The sequence below is a fragment of the Bemisia tabaci genome, chromosome 8 (assembly GCF_918797505.1).
Source record: "Bemisia tabaci chromosome 8, PGI_BMITA_v3".
NCBI classification, from domain to species: Eukaryota; Metazoa; Arthropoda; class Insecta; order Hemiptera; family Aleyrodidae; genus Bemisia; species Bemisia tabaci.
In genome coordinates this window covers 13,247,673-13,263,803 of record NC_092800.1, presented here as the reverse complement: position 1 = coordinate 13,263,803, position 16,131 = coordinate 13,247,673, and the positions used below count along the sequence as shown (strand labels likewise).

At 35.5% G+C, this 16,131-nt stretch overlaps 1 protein-coding gene across 1 annotated transcript; it reads right to left on the bottom strand.

Moving 5' to 3' along the window:
- Positions 1–5,047: 5,047 nt before the first annotated feature.
- On the bottom strand, positions 5,048–14,353 carry LOC109034972 (lactosylceramide 4-alpha-galactosyltransferase). The gene is made up of 3 exons (XM_019048419.2): positions 13,264–14,353; positions 12,077–12,290; positions 5,048–10,770 (listed from the first exon to the last, which is right to left on the bottom strand). The coding sequence occupies exons 1-3, from the start codon at positions 13,866–13,868 to the stop codon at positions 10,501–10,503; spliced, it is 1,089 nt and encodes a 362-aa protein (XP_018903964.1). The 5' UTR covers positions 13,869–14,353; the 3' UTR covers positions 5,048–10,500.
- Between the last annotated feature and the right edge of the window lie 1,778 nt (positions 14,354–16,131).

Sequence of the window (16,131 nt, the reverse complement as noted above, 5' to 3'; positions counted from 1 at the left end):
CACTTTGAGGGCCTAGATGAGGGTGATGGCACAGGCTAGAAGGCGGCAGACAAAGTTTTTCTAGTCACCCTGGGTATGATCTTTAATAATAGACTTGTCTGCCGAGCGTCAGGAGTTTGTCACCAGATGGTGTTTTTTGGACCACTTTGAGGGCCTAGATGAGGGTGATGGCACAGGCTAGAAGGCGGCAGACAAAGTTTTTCTAGTCACCCTGGGTATGATCTTTAATAATAGACTTGTCTGCCGAGCGTCAGGAGTTTGTCACCAGATGGTGTTTTTTGGACCACTTTGAGGGCCTAGATGAGGGTGATGGCACAGGCTAGAGGGCGGCAGACAAAAATTTTCCGTTTCAGTGCATGCAAGGCTATCGATTTAGGTGGTCAAAACATGTATCCCGAGTTTGTCACTCAAAGTCGTCTGGCTCTCGGACTATAATGCGCCCATTAAAAATGTTAATACTTTAAGTTCTTTCATTAAAAACAACTAGAATTGATCTTTTTTATTGAGTGGGCAAAATTTCATCAAATTTATTACCCGGGGACTAAAACTGTTGTTGATACTACGATGTATCGGTCTGTCGTTTTATGGCTTTACAAAGTTTATACACGATGTGCCAGATTATCCGCGCTTGGCTTTTTTCTCTGTTTCTTAGGTCGGATGATGTTTAGAACGGGTAGTTTGATAGCGGTACGAACCCCTGAAATCGGACTTTCATGGTTTGGAAGTCCATCGGCCCACTTTGAGATCCGTTTCTATCTAACTCGGTCCTAGATAACTGACATACAAGACCGAGAAAAAAGCCTTGCATGGGTAGCCTGGGACTTCTTGAATATATTCTTTTCAAAGCTTCATCACGACTGACAGCTGGATCGTATTGTCAACAATTCCCCAAGAAACATGAAAACAGAAGTAGAATGGTAGTTGATAAAATTGCGTCCCATAAAATAAAATAAAAAAATCGATTAAAGTTGCTTTACGAGTGAATAACTTCAAAAAATATTTTGAAGCATCCCAAGTGGCACAGATTGCAATACGTGGCAATTACATTGTAAAAATATTGCAATTCCACTGAATGTTGTGTATTTTGCCTAGCTCCAATTTGAAAGGGCCCCATTTATTGAAACTTATTGCAAAAAAATTGAAGTAAGTTGCAATTTTTCATTGCATTGCATGTTGTCTATCTTTCTGACACATGGAGCTCATTTTGCTGATTGTTTAAAATTGGCATAAATCGACTAAATGATGTAAAAATATTGCAAATTAATGGTAAAAAAATTACAATATTATTGAAATCAAGTTGCGAATTTAATTTCAACATTTTCGTTGCACTGTGTGCTCAAGCTTTTTCTTAAAACTTTTTCAACAAAGAGAAATGCAAACTTCGCAATGCTGTATGCTAAAATGAGATTTGAACTCAAGGTAACACTTTCACTGGAGCGATCGCGAATTTATCGCCGTCGATTTATTTCAATATTATCGGATGAAAAATTGCGATTATGTAACAGAAATTTGCAATAAAATCTCGATTTTATCGACACCCTGGTAAAAATTGGCGGTAGGAGCTGCGTTTCAAAATACTTTAAGAATTCTTATAGCCGGCTAAAGGAGGCGATAGAAAATCATATAGCTGGCTGTAGAAAGTGGAGAAAATCATAGAGCCGGGCTATACGAAGCGATAAAAAATTATGAAGGTAAGCTATAGTTCCTATCGCCGGATTATACACCTTATCGCCATCTGCTATAAAAGGAATTGTGCAGAAATTCGTGCGCTTTGAAAATCATTAAGTTTGATACGGAACCACCTTAATATTTACAAAACACACATTATATTTTCCTTTAATACATATTTTTTTTCATCAATTAAAATGAGAATATAATCCATACAGAGCGTGCAGACATTTCAAAATCATGAGTTGAAAAACGCTGACTCCGCCAGATTAAATGTTAGAGCCCAACACAAAGCGGAGCGGCGACGCACTGGCGCCTACAAACCTAACAGGGATACTTCACGCATTGCGCAATGCGTGAAGTATCCCTGTTAGGTTTGCAGGCGCCAATGCGCGTTCAGCGCTGGCTGCTCGCCCGCCGCAGCGTACCGCGGCGCTTGCAGCAACTATTTCACACCAGAGGTATTGCAGAGTATCATACGAAATTGAAGGCGCGCTAACATATTAGGAATGGCAGGCATCCATCAAAAGTACGGAGCTTTCCTCGCAAAATACATCAAGATACTTCGGCCCAAAAAGAGAGCGGTAGTCCAAAAACTCACAAAGTCCTAGCATCCGTAATTGGTAACATTTAGTATACACTTTATCGCCTGGCTGTTGCTTGATCGCCATCGGCTATAAAAGGCTATAAGAAATTGTGCATCCGGCTATAGAAGCTGTTGGAAATCTTACAGCCGGCTGTAGGTCTATGGTATTTTGGAACACAGATTCTACTGCTAATTTTTACCAGGGCAACGATGAATTGCAACAATATCGAAAAAAAATCGTGATAAATTGAGGTGGAATGTCGATTTTCTGAGATAAAATAGAGATAATCGTTCAGATGTTGATGATCCTTACGATTTGACGGCCAAAAATCGTAAAAAAAATCGCAACTTGATTTTAAAATACTGCGATTATTCCGTTGAAAAATGCTGCTTGGGTAAAAAACCAAATTACTCTCGCTGAAAAGGACTGCTCGATAGACCGGGGGTGATCCTGGAGAAAAAAACAGAAAAGAAGGAGCAAGAGGAGGAACAGAGAAAAGGCGGGGGAGTATTTAGTGGGACCGACAATGCTGCCCTGCTATGGAAGAACGCCGTTTGAGTCTTCAGACGTTACCAAGTTTCCTTCGATAAAAACCGAATTCACTGGTAAAATAGTGAATATTTTACCCCAAAAACTATTTTGTACGCAATTTAATCTAAAATATCTGAAAATTTAAAAGAAAAATGTGCATAAATATCGTCAAAAATACATATCTTATCAAGAAACATTTGGCAACTCTCGAATGTTCATGGCGTTCTTCCTTAGCACGGCAAAATGGATGATGATCGTGTGATAATCAAGAGGCTTCCGCCTCTTGAGACATTTCAAATGATCATCATTGAAGGAGCCTATAACCTTATCGTCGGGTTATATACTGCCGTGCTAAGTAAGAACGCCGTATGAGCCTTCGGACGTCGCCAAATTTCCAATATTTTCCTCTGATTTTGCAGAAAATTTTGTTCGTAATTTATTCTGATGTGTCTGAGTCTTTCATAGAAAAATACTCACAAATTTCCTTGAAGATATATATTTTCTGAGAGGAAACTTGGCAAAATTTGAATGCTCATACGACGTTTTTCCGTAGTAAAACAGTATAGAGCTCGGCGATCTGTTCTCATCTTCTCCTCATTTCGGAGCCATAGGAATTTTGTCAAACGCCATCATGCCGATTTCCTTCCAAGAGACAAGCATCTCGTTTTAACTTCAAATAAATACGGTCACTCGGTTTTCGGCACATTAATAATGCTTCAACCCCCCCCCCCCCCCCCCTTCTGATAAGCTCGCCTTACACACGTAACTAAGTATATAAGTGGCTCAGGAGTAGGAACAGTTGCTTACAACAGTACCTACTGCCGTGCTAAGGAAAAACTTCGTGTGAACCATCAGCCGTTGCCAAATCTCTTTAGATAAAATACCAATTTTCAAGAAAATGTGTGGATTTTTTAACTCCAAATTTTCGGGCAATTTTGTACGCAGTTTGATCTAAATTATTAGAAAGTTTCAAGGGAAAATATTCATTACTTTCCTCAAAAATAAACATTTTATCGAAGGATACTTGGCAACTCTGGCAATGTTCATACGGCGTTCTTCCTTAGCACGGCATAGTAGGTGCGGTGACGTTAATTTGACCTCAACAGCGATTGGAATTAATTGAAATACTGTAAAATGTTCTCAGCGTTGCGACCGCGCTGTGAGCAATTCGCCTTCAACAACGTGACTAGGCAATGTGATTGGCTTAGGAGCAGTAATAGTTGCTTGCGACAGGTCGGCGACGCGACGTTAATTTGGTTTCAGTACCTAGTAGTCGCACGTAAATTACTTTGCATGTAATAGCAGTGTTTTGTGATGCGATTAGTTCGCCTTCAAAAGCGCGAATAGGCAAACTAAGCGGTTCAGGAGGAGTAATAGTTACTTATACAGTAGTGTGGTGACATTAATTTGGTTTCAATAGTGGTGTCATGTAAATTACTGTACATACAAACAGCAGCAGCGTTCCGCGCTGTGATCAGTTCGCCTTCAACGGCGTGACTAGGCAATGTGATGTGGTTTAGGAGCAAAACTGGTTGCTTGCAGCAGTTCAGAAACTTTATTCTCCTCTTTTTCATAAATATTACTTTAAGAATAAGTTCCTCATTAATTCTTTAATTTTAAAGAGAATATCTCTAAAAATTTCATTTTTTTGAATATTTCTGTGGCGTAAAAGTGAAAATAAATTGTTGACCTCCGCTTCTCAGATGGAAAGGAATTAGCTTCATGAATGTATTGATATTCACACTTCAATGACATTTAATTTCTACTAAAAATCTTAGAGGTTAAAGCGAAATTCTCGATGTACCTACTTCATTTGAAATATTCGTTATTTCTGCTGAAAAAAAGTAGATAGGAAAAATTGATTGCTGTTACGCAAAAACAAGGAGAGCCTATTGGCAATGCAAAATATTCCTTTAATTTGGAGAATAAGCAATATAATATGAAAGTTTTTATTGAAAAAGAAACTTGGAATTTAATAAAATGTTTAAAACCCGTACTTTTTGCACACATGTAATTAAATCAGGAATGTGTTTTGACCCTATCTGCAGCCGTTAGCAAACCATGCGAGTTCGGTGAAGGCTGAGGATAAAGTCGTATTTTTTCAATTCTAAATTTTTGTAAAACAATGAAGATAAGTGTACTTGAAAAGTGCGGACAACACTGAAATTGTTCTTTTTAAAGCCAGAGGTTTTACTACAGGAGCACTATGTCGGGAGCTAAGTCCGTATGATGGGATGACACTATAAATCAGAGCCAAAGAATCATGAAAAAAGCCTTTTATTAGGCTAGAAAACTGTGTACAGGTAACACGTAGCAAAATATCAAGAGCTAAAACAAAATGAGAGGCAAATGAAAAACAGACAATTTGAGACTCAAAACACACTCAACCGATGGTGAAATAACAATAAACATTAAAATTAAGTATAACTATCGAAGAACAGTAAAAAATAAAAATTCAATGATTCATATTGTTCGATTAAAGTTTTAAACTAAGACACTCTAACAAATTCATCACAAATGTATCTTACAGTGTCATTTGTTCTTAAATGTTGCAAACATTATGAAGGATTTTGGTAAGATATTCTCCTATGATTAAACAGTTTCATGGGACATGTGCTGGACGATTTTACTTAAAAACTCAAGAGTGATGTTTTTAAACAACCAAAAACATGCAAGACTATGCGTTAAAAAACAATGATTGAATCGGTGGCTATGAAAAAATCTGAAAATATCATACAAAGGATTTTAAAAGAATGTGTTTCGGTTATGTCTCTTTTGAGTGTGTGTGTTGTTTTGAATTAAAGGGAGAAAAAATAAAAATATGCAAACGAAAAGATAAAAACAAATCCACGAGTAGAATTGATGCAATTAAAGACTCAAATTACGAACAGCTACCAATGGAACACTCCATGAAACATAGGCCTAAGAGGATCCTGAATTAAAAAAATGAAGTGATAGCTGATTAAACAATATTTGATCGGATTGTTCGGCTAGTTCTAAAACAGAGGTGTACAAATATGATTTCTGAGTAAAACTAAAAGAACACAGAGAAATTTCAGGAGACGACCGCCAGTTTCAGCTTAGTGACTACTTCGCAAATCATTTGGGGAGGATACAGACTTTAAAAAGAAAAAATGAAAATTCCCACTTTTTAAAAAATGGTAAAATATATGGGAAAAGAAACCAATACCTTAGCCCATACAGCCAGGTATGACATCAAACTGTGACAAGTAAGGCAAGACTGCACAATGCTTTCAACAATTCTCGCTTTTTATTGACATATCTTTCTTTTGACTACATCACTGGGTGCTGGCTACTGGCTATCTCCTCCCGTTTTCTTCCATGCTAAAAAAAAACAGTTGATCATTTTTAAAACAACCTAATTAAGAATCAACATTCTATAACCATGTAAAAGCCCCATTAAAAAGAAGAAAAGCATTGATTATAAAAAGCAAAACTACAAACCATTCATTTAAGAGCTACATTTTGGCTTGTTTTTATAATTTTTCTATCTTAGATTGAAAATGGGTTGTTAAGTAGATAAAAATTTTTTTGAGTAGCTATTGAGGAAAATCTGTGAGATACAATTTTTTTTGAACAATAGTACGTGAAATAATTTGAGATTCTATAGATTTGTAGATTCTGTACACAAGGTTTGTTCATGAAATTTTAACAATTTTTTATAAAATGGATGAGTCTGTTCCATTAAATTTGTATGACTTCATTTGAAAACTAATGACTAAGGTGATGTGAGATTCCGATGATCAGTATTGATTCTATACATGGATGAGAATTCATGAGGTAAATTTGTGCTATTTATGTCTTCAACAAATCCAACTAAAAGTATGGATACAGCGTAAATTTAAAAACACAGACAAAAATGTAATCTATGATTCTGTTTAAAGATGACAAGGTTGTCCACAATTTACAATTAAATTAAATAATTTAGAGGAGATAAAATAAATAATTTGAAAATTACCTCATTGTCTCTTGGTTAAGCTACTTTTATAAAGTTTAAGTTTTTTCGTCATTACTCAATTTCCCTACATCTCATAGTTATTTAAGTTTAACGACATGTAGTCAGCTTGAAAAAATATGCCATTACAACAAAAGTCTGTGGGTTCAATGACACAAAAAGAAGGAGCTTTTTAGCTAAATGATGCAATGATTCAAGAGTTATTAGCCTAATGACTTTAGAAAAAAAGAAAGAAGGAGAAGGAAAAAAAGCAAAAAGCTATCTACGAACAATGTATGAACTTAACAAACAGAAAGAAAAATTAAATGTTTAATCCAAAATTAAAAAAATTAACGAGCTAATCTCCCTCTTCATAAAACTATAAGTACTGCAGAAAATATAGAAAACAACCATAGATTTTTCTGGATTTTATCATCTCATAAAATAAAATCATTCCTGTGTTGCAATGCTTGCCAACTGACCAAAAGTAGAACATCATTCGCTGACAAATAAGAGTTTAAAATGATTGTTTCGTTACTTTATACATCTATCATTCTGCTGCCAAAGGAGCAATCCTGCTTTAGTGACTTTCTCTGCGAATATAATTTTTGGTTTGACTTTGTTTTATATATGACACAAGGTAAATTGAAAGGTTTGCTGTTTATTTGCTCTTCACTTAGACTGCACTGGAAAAGTCGATTCAGTATGCAGCCGTAAGGCTTTTTCAAATTGCACGAGGGTAGCATTGCTCCTTTAGTGATGAAAGCGGTGGGGGGAATAATTTTTCACTGCTCATATCTGATACACTTTTCAAGAAAAACCCCCACAAAAAATTCTCGAAACAAACAATAAAAGCCTACAATGTAATATAAAGGGTTGTCATTCATCAAAAGCTCAAAAACTACTGGATGTCTGTCCTTTAAGCCTTAAAAGCTACCTCCTGCAGCCTAAATATTTTTTAAAAATCCCCAAACCAGTGATTTACATTACAAAAATTGTCTTTTTAAATCTTAACAAAAATAGAAAAAAGCATAGAAAATTAAATTTTAGAAGTATGATTCCAGAGATTTGAAAAAAAGAGGTCTTACTGAAATAATATAAAAAATTTCATCATGTCGGTAAGCTGAAATTACATAAAGAGAATAATTCACAAAATTAAATGGATTTGAACGAATAGAAGAGCTGATTACGTTCTTTGAAATTCAAACCACAACTTAGAATGTAGAGTTCATGGGGATTTTTAGAATGCCCTGTCTTTTCAAACAAAAATTTAGGAAACCTTGACTAGGTATATTTATATCCATCACCTCGTGTCTTTTGAACGCTCCTTAATATAATGCATTTTAAGGAAATAAATCATTAAGTTAAACATTAAAATTACAAAAAAACAAAGCTATTTACAGTTGAAAAAATTAAAATTGGAAAAAAATCCTTCAGGAAACCTGATAAATAATAGATTAAACATTATGATGGACAGTCTAAAAAGATAATTTACAATCAAGTATCACAGTTTTAAATGTTTCCTAGGAACAACTGCTCGTTTTTTACTTCAAGAAGATTTTTGGTATCACACCAATGATTAAATTCTTTCCCATTAATCACTAATGCCTATCAATTAAAAGTTGATTTAAAACATTTATCGGTGCATTTCACTCATGGTACAGGGGCACATTGCAAACTAGAAATACAATCACATTGACCTTAAGAATTTAGTGCACGCTGAGAAGTCTGGAAAATGCTTCAAACTGAACCACTAAATAAGGTGCAAATTTTAACATTCTGGTAAATGTCTCCTAACTAAAATGTAACGCACAGCACGATTCGGACGAGGAAAATTGCTAAAATTAACTCTTAACTGAAGAATTACACGAGTTTTGATGCATAGATTTAAACCTTTTGCTTAAGAAAATAAAAAACTCGACGCAAGTTGGATTGCGCAATAAACGTTGCCATAACAATTTCTGTGGTTTGAAAATATAGAAACCTTAATCTCCGTGCTCTGGCTCAGCTGATGCACGTTGTTAACACTTCAAACAGCACAAGGTGGGAAAGGAACATTGCTCGATTAAGAAGCCTGCAAAACAGTTTTAGTTGGCAATTTGATTCAAGTAGGGTATTGTTTTTCTTGTGAGCAGCCGATGTGAACTAAAAATGTTAACATTTTACTTAGAGGATGAATTCAGTAATTTTTGTGGCACAAATCATGTTTAATATAAAATTTTGATCAGGAAACATGTTTCTGAATGCTTAAATTCGAACTTTGTCTAGTGGTCCATTAGAGACTTTCAAAAGTTCTTAGCTGTTGTAGATGAAGCTTGTCTGAGGAAACACACACTCTGATTTCTAACTCTCTTGAATTATCAATTTTTTGCTGATAATCATCAATGACACACAGAGAACACTTGTTTTGAGTTTTAGGAGTATTGTATAAATCCGTAAACAACATATAACAACCTTGTAGGTGCACACTACAGGTGCCTTGTAGGTTGGCAGAGTCTATTACAACAAAATGTTTTTGAAAAGATAATATTTTGAGGAGCATTTGATTTTTGATTTCCCCTGGTTGTAAGAGATTTACGCTTATTGTAGTCACTGATCTGAATATTTGTAGGAGGAGTCATTTAAAAATAAGATCTTTTCGGTGAGTGATGAGCTATGTCTACATACCTAGTTAAAAAATTCAGTTTGACTGGAGACACTTTTGTTGATTAACTCAATAAATAAGACATCAGAAGGTGTACATCACTCTGCTTCTTGTATCCCTTATTCTGCTGTGTCGAGGAAAGATGCTGTATGAACCTCTTGGTCGCCAAATTTCCTTTCATAAAATAGGAATTTATTGGAAAAGTTGTAAATATTTTTCTTCCGATTTGTCAAACGATTTTCTTTGCAATTAAATAAAAAAATCTAAAAATTTCAAGGAAAAAACATGCATAGACACATGCTTTTTCCAAAGTATGTTTTTTATCAGGGAGGGATTTGGCAACATTTGAATGTTCGTACGTTTTCCTTTAGCATGTAAGTATTATAACGTTGATTTTGACTCAAAAGGCTGACTTTTTCAAATATAAAATTGTCAAAAAATCGTATGTTTTGGGTATTTCTGGACTTGGATAGTATCTTTCAGTTAGCAATGTTTTTCAAAGAGTTTTTTGACTAATTGCGTACCAAAAGAGCTCAGAAAGTCCCTGGAAACACATATTTTGAGAGTGAAACCATTCACCAAAAAACCTGAATGGAAAAGATACACCTGCACTTTTGCTGTGCTAAGAAAAAACGCTGTAGGAACACTCAAATATTGCCAAATTTACTTTCAAGAAAGAATTACTTTTAAGGAAAGTTGTGAATATTTTCTTCATTGAAATTTTCAGACTTCAGATCAACAAACAAATTATGTGAGCATTTGGAGTAGAAAAACTTCCAAATTTGTCCAAAAATTTGTTATTTGTCAAAAGAAGTTTGACAACATCTGAGGGCTCATACAATGTTTTTCCTAAGCCAGCAGAGTTGCTTTCCTAGACTTTATTTTGGTAACAACTTCTAATACAATAATTAACTTCTAAGTAATAAACCGAAGCACCAAGTACCGGGCTAGGATTTTACGTCTAGAATAAAACCTGATTAAGACAGCCAACCTGACAAAGTGCCTACACCTTTTTAAAATTTCTTTCCTAAGTTAACTTGCCGTAACTAGAAAGAAGTAGTACGTAAATGGCTAATGGGGCAAAAATAAATAAGTGAAACAACATTAAAAACCGCTTACAAATAATCACCAACAACTGAATATACTCTCGGACAAAATTTAGAGGCAAACACACTATAAGGCATCCGCGACCCGACTTTGACGGGAGTTTTGCTGCTGTGCATATTCCACACATGAATTCCAAAACTCTCGCCAAGTTGGTCAAGAAACATTTGACTCACGTGCTCGTTGAAATACATCCTCCAGTTACGCCAGGAGATGGGATAAAATGCAGAGGGTGGGAACACGGTAAAGCCTTTACACTTCTCAGGAGTCATCCGCAGAACCTGCAAAAAAACAATCAATAATTTTAAAGCCTTTTCCCATTTTTTGGTGACAAACAAAAAGAGCGGAGGAAAAAGATTAAAACAAAGATAAACACATAAGTTTGTCTTGCAATTGAGGCACTGGATGCAAAAAGGGCACTTCTCGGTTGCAGTGTTTCAGAGTCTTCCTCTAATATTTCATTCACTGTAAGGAAAGTGAATGCATCCATTTCACTAAAAATTCTACTGAATATTCCTTATGATTCTACAATTTTCTATGGAAAGAATTCTGGAAAAATCACCCATTAAAGGCTTCTCCAAGGGATTAATTGGCAACAGAGATTCTGAAACACCGCAATCGAGAAGTGCCCTTTTCGCATCCAGTGCCTCAATTGCAATACCTTATATACTTCATTTCACACACAGAGTAATTTGAAACAGGGATGGGGATACACAGCTTTTCGGTTGCCACAGACTTTAGAAAATGGTTTTTCCTGATCTCTCTGTCACATTTTGGTGAAATTCCTTGAAAATTGAAAATGAGCCAGATGCATGAAAAGACATAATTTGAAATAGTTTTCTCGTAGATATTGTTGTTCAAAGATCTAACCCATTCTAGAGAGCAAATAAAGCTGGCTTCATAATTTTTCTCTGAACCTTTTGTCATTTTCCCTGATATTTCCAGATTTTCCCTAACTATTGCCCTTCACTAGATCCGCTGGCCTCCACTAGATTTTTCAGGTGAATAATTGCCACAATGAGCAATGAATTTAGACGTCCTAAAAATTCATTACTGCAACCAGAGAACCAAAATGCGAGTCTTTAATCTTACTCGTTCAACGTTTCTGTCTCATTCCTGCTTCAGAGTGCTGCCATTAAGTTCATTTCAGTATTCAGTAACCCAGATTTTATCATATCTTACCTATTTAAGTATCATTGATTATATATTTTAGATTATTAGATAATTTAGTAAATTTTCTCTGTGATTCTATTTTGTTTAAGTACCTAGTCTGGGTCAGTAACCAATGTGGCCAAAATATTAATTTAGTTTTAATCTGTATTTCACTACTAACTCCACAGCACGAGCCAAACTCAAAGCGGAAATAGTAAAAATAGTTTGTTCTCAGTATTTTTTTTTCAGAATAAAGTATGTATGTATGTATCTATCTACCTATCTTACTATGGGAATTAATTCTATGAAGTCATCTGATGGAGAAAAGTTACATGATGAAGAGAAATTCAGAAAATTCTATCATTGAAAAACTTTCTGGCCGGCTAAAATGCTCTACATAATTGTTGAGAATTAGAATGAAGAACTTCCACTCACATTTTCTTCATTACAAATCCTGCGTAAGACTCTAGAAACAACTCCTGGTCCATTGTAACCCCAATCCCAGCCACGAAAATTGTTCTTGATTTCGTGGATCATTTCATCAGCAAGCTGTCTTCCATTGACGCCACTGATATTGAAATTCAAAAAACCAGCAGCAATGTCTGTCTTTGATTCTGCACCCGCAAAATTTTCCATTGTATTGATAGGCCTGCAAAATGATCAAATTACAGGAGTTAGATGCCTAAGAAGGAGGAAAAAAATCCCTCTTCAACTGAGAGAAGATTTAATTATAGGGGCTAAGATACACGGTGGCAATCTTTCAGAGGAGGTAGCAGACTTGCTACTTTTTACTGGGAAAACAAGACATCTACGGACAAAAATTAATCAAGATCACCTCAAGATGAAAAAACTATTGAAAAAATATTAAGACCTTAAAGAGTCAAAAGGAAGATATTCTTGCCAAGGAGTCGTCACAAAACTTTCAGTAGGTATCTGGAGGAAAAATTACCAAGTCCTTGGAGAAAAAATTTGCCTTGCTGAAAGTTATAGATGTTTTGTAAAATTTTCAGCGAAAGGAGGAGCAACTTTTGAGTTCCTAAGAAAAAAGTGCAGAATTTTCTTTGCCTCCACTTTTTTTTTGACAGCCTTAACTATAGTGGCTACAAAAGCACATCATGAACAATGCTCTTTAAAATTTTCCACATGCAAAATCATGGAGGAAAAACTGAAAGTGGTGGAAATTTTTGTTTTGACAGTCATTTCAAAGATGTGAAAAGGTAGTACAACCAATAGGCGAGATAAAGAGAGAAATAATAGGGCAAAGATGTAGAAAGGTCCAGACGGGTCGTCTCTAATGATGTAAGTTAGAAGGTTCATAAGAAATTACTCTTCAACCTCCCTTTATCCTCTATGATATAAGGTAGCTTATGAGATAGTTTTCTGCAAAGAGTGGCAAAATGACAAAAATGGTGTTATCCTTTAAAAATTAAGAGGCAGCAGATAGAAATCTTAAATTTACACATGTTTACTTTTTAGAAAAGACTGAATCCATACCAACCTAAGGTGTGGTCAAGTGATTCATAAAACTGTTTTATTTTTTGAATGAACCAAAAGAAGAAGTGTGGGCTATTCCAAATTGAATTACTGATTAGCAATGAGGTACTTGCTTAGTTGATTCTTACCTAATCATAACAATATCCGAGTCCAAGTACGTGCCGCCATATCTCCATAACGTCAAATATCTTAGAGCATCACTTGCATGAGATTTTGGCCAGTAGCTCTTCTCTAACTTGCCTTGCTTGTAAAAATCTTCTAGAGGTGTATCTGAAAAATACTTCTCCATGTCAATGTGCACCAATTTTATGTTGGGATACTTCAACAATTCAGTGACGAGCGTTGACTGGGTGCCCAGAGAAATCGGAGACGGAAATAACACCAAGATTTCAGAGTCTGGGTGAACTTTGGCAGCTGATTCATAGGCACAGGCTTGTCTTTTAGAGATGTCGATGCCTTCATCATGTCGACATGATGTTTCAACAAAAAAAATACTGTTTGGTGGAACTTTATAATCAGGGACCGTAAGAACAGCTAAATCTTTCTGTTGGTCTTTGTAACAATTCAGGCCTGTTGGCACTTTGTAGACGTAAAGGGAAAATATCAGCTGGTCCCATGTGCAAAAAAGAATAAATAGGAACAGGAATAAAATGCATATGATTTTCTTGTGCCTCAGTTTACTTCCAAGAAAGTTTGAGATAACATGCTTTTGCGATGTTTGAAAAGCGTGCATGTTCCTGATTTATTAGCTGGACCAAGCATGAGGATTGTAGCATAAACTTAGAGTGCCAGAAGAATGAGATTCAGACCAGGGTGGTTCTACCACGCACATAGGTAGAGTGAGAGGTTTGATGCGATCATTGCAATGTTTCACATGGCAATGGTTTCAAGTCATTGGCTGAGTATTCTTCGATGATTATAGTATAAAACATGCATACATTTGTCATATCAAGTAAATAAAATAGATTTGGTCAAACGATTGAGATTCAGGATGCAGGTATCAGATCCATCAAGTAAACATTGCTGTGTGATTTAGATGTTACCCCGACGCAAACGGAGAAACCACGGTATACATTAAAAACTAAAAGACAAAGACGATTATTTAACAATTACAATGATTAGAGCTTAACTTAAATTAAAGATACAGGGTTTCACAAAGATTTCACAATCACATTTCACATTCTCATTCTCGGTTTGTTTTGATTTGACTTTGAGGTTAGAATCATTACCAGCACTGCCAACTTTTTTTCCCGCTTCTCCAAGTGACCAACGTAACAGAATTTGAATTGTCGCGGGAAATTTCAAAGTGACGGGTAAATTAATCCCGCGCGCTCACTGTCACGGCGGAGCTTATACACACACACCACCTGAACTGAATTGTATAATTATTTTTTTTTTTATTTTTTGAATTTTACCGCTTTTGTGATCTTGGTAGAATTTTGCAAGAAGCCTACAAATCACATAATTGTAGTCAGAGGAAACTCTTAAAATCTGAAGAAAGAAAAGCAAAACATGAAAAAGTGGAAGAAAAAGAAAAGGATTGGGGAGAGGAAGGAAAAGAAGAAGAAAACCCTTTTAAAGTTGCTCACGTTCTATAAACATGTCCGTTTACAATATAATATAAAATTTGACAATATATTGAATGATAATGCGTGTAAAATAAGATAAAAATACATCGACGGATAACGTCGAAAAATGCGTACCTCCGATTTCGATGTTGCAAGTTTCCACTCGTGTTTTATTATTTTAATAGAACGGTCCAGTAAAATGAAACATCATCATGGTGCTTAAATGATCTTCAGAGGTATGAGAGATATTCTGTTAATACTAATAATAATTAAAGAAGTTCTCGAGAAATTGAGTTGACGAGATTTCGAATGTAGTAATTATTTCGGACTGGAAGTCTGCAACGTAGCAAACGGAGATACGTGGTTTCGCACCTTGGTAATCGATTTGTAAGATTTTTATGAAAATGACTGCGTATTTTCTGGCATGTTTGTTGCCTACCAGGAAAAATTGAAGGCGAAATTTAAGAGACGACATCCAGCAATAGGTCTAACCATGGGTTTTATGGGTTCAATGAAGTATGCAGCGGGATGTGCTTTTTTTTGAAGAGATAAATATTCGCACTTCCTGGCATGTTTGTTGCCTACCTGGCAAAATTGAAGGTGAATTTTGAGTGCACTTTACCCAACAATAGACGAACACATTGACCAAGTTGTTTCAATCATGGTATGCGGCGAGATATTTGTATAATTTTCAGGGAAACAACTATTTGTAATCCCCGGAATGTTTGTCACCTACACTGGAAAAAAAACACATTGTATCTAGAGTCCAGACTCTTGACAACATTGACAAGAAAAAGGACTCTTGATTCAATCAGATCAAATTCAAAATTCAAAAAATAAATACGGATCAAAATTCCGCTTAAATTAAAATAAACTCTGCTCAAATTAAGAGGATTGGATCTTGATTTAAGCTAAAATCGCTGATTGAATCAAGAGTATTTTTTCTTGTCGATGTTTTTAAGAGTCTGGACTCTAGATTCAATGTGTTTTTTTCCCAGTGTATCCAGTGAAATTAAAGGCGAATTATAAGTGCAAGATATCCGCAATAGTAGGCTTACAGATTGGTTTTATTCGCTCAATGAACTTATCGGCATTGAAACTGCAGGAATGCGTATCTCGTTGCACGTCCAAAAGTTCCGTTTCCTAATATCTACGGTGGAAGTCTGCAACCGCGAGGTCATACTTTACTTTTTTTTAAATTGTCGTGATTTTTCTTCTCCGTCCGAGTAAAATTCTGCGCAAACTTCAAGGAATGATGCCGACTTGTTCTCCTTTGAAGAAATAAAATAGGAGCGGAGATTTTCAAACACCGCAAACGAATTACCTGGTTGCAGACTTACACCGTCGTTATATTTTAGCGAATGAGAAAAAAACAATTTACTTATAACCTAAGTTATTGCTTGAAATTCTCATGGATGATCCCTCAAA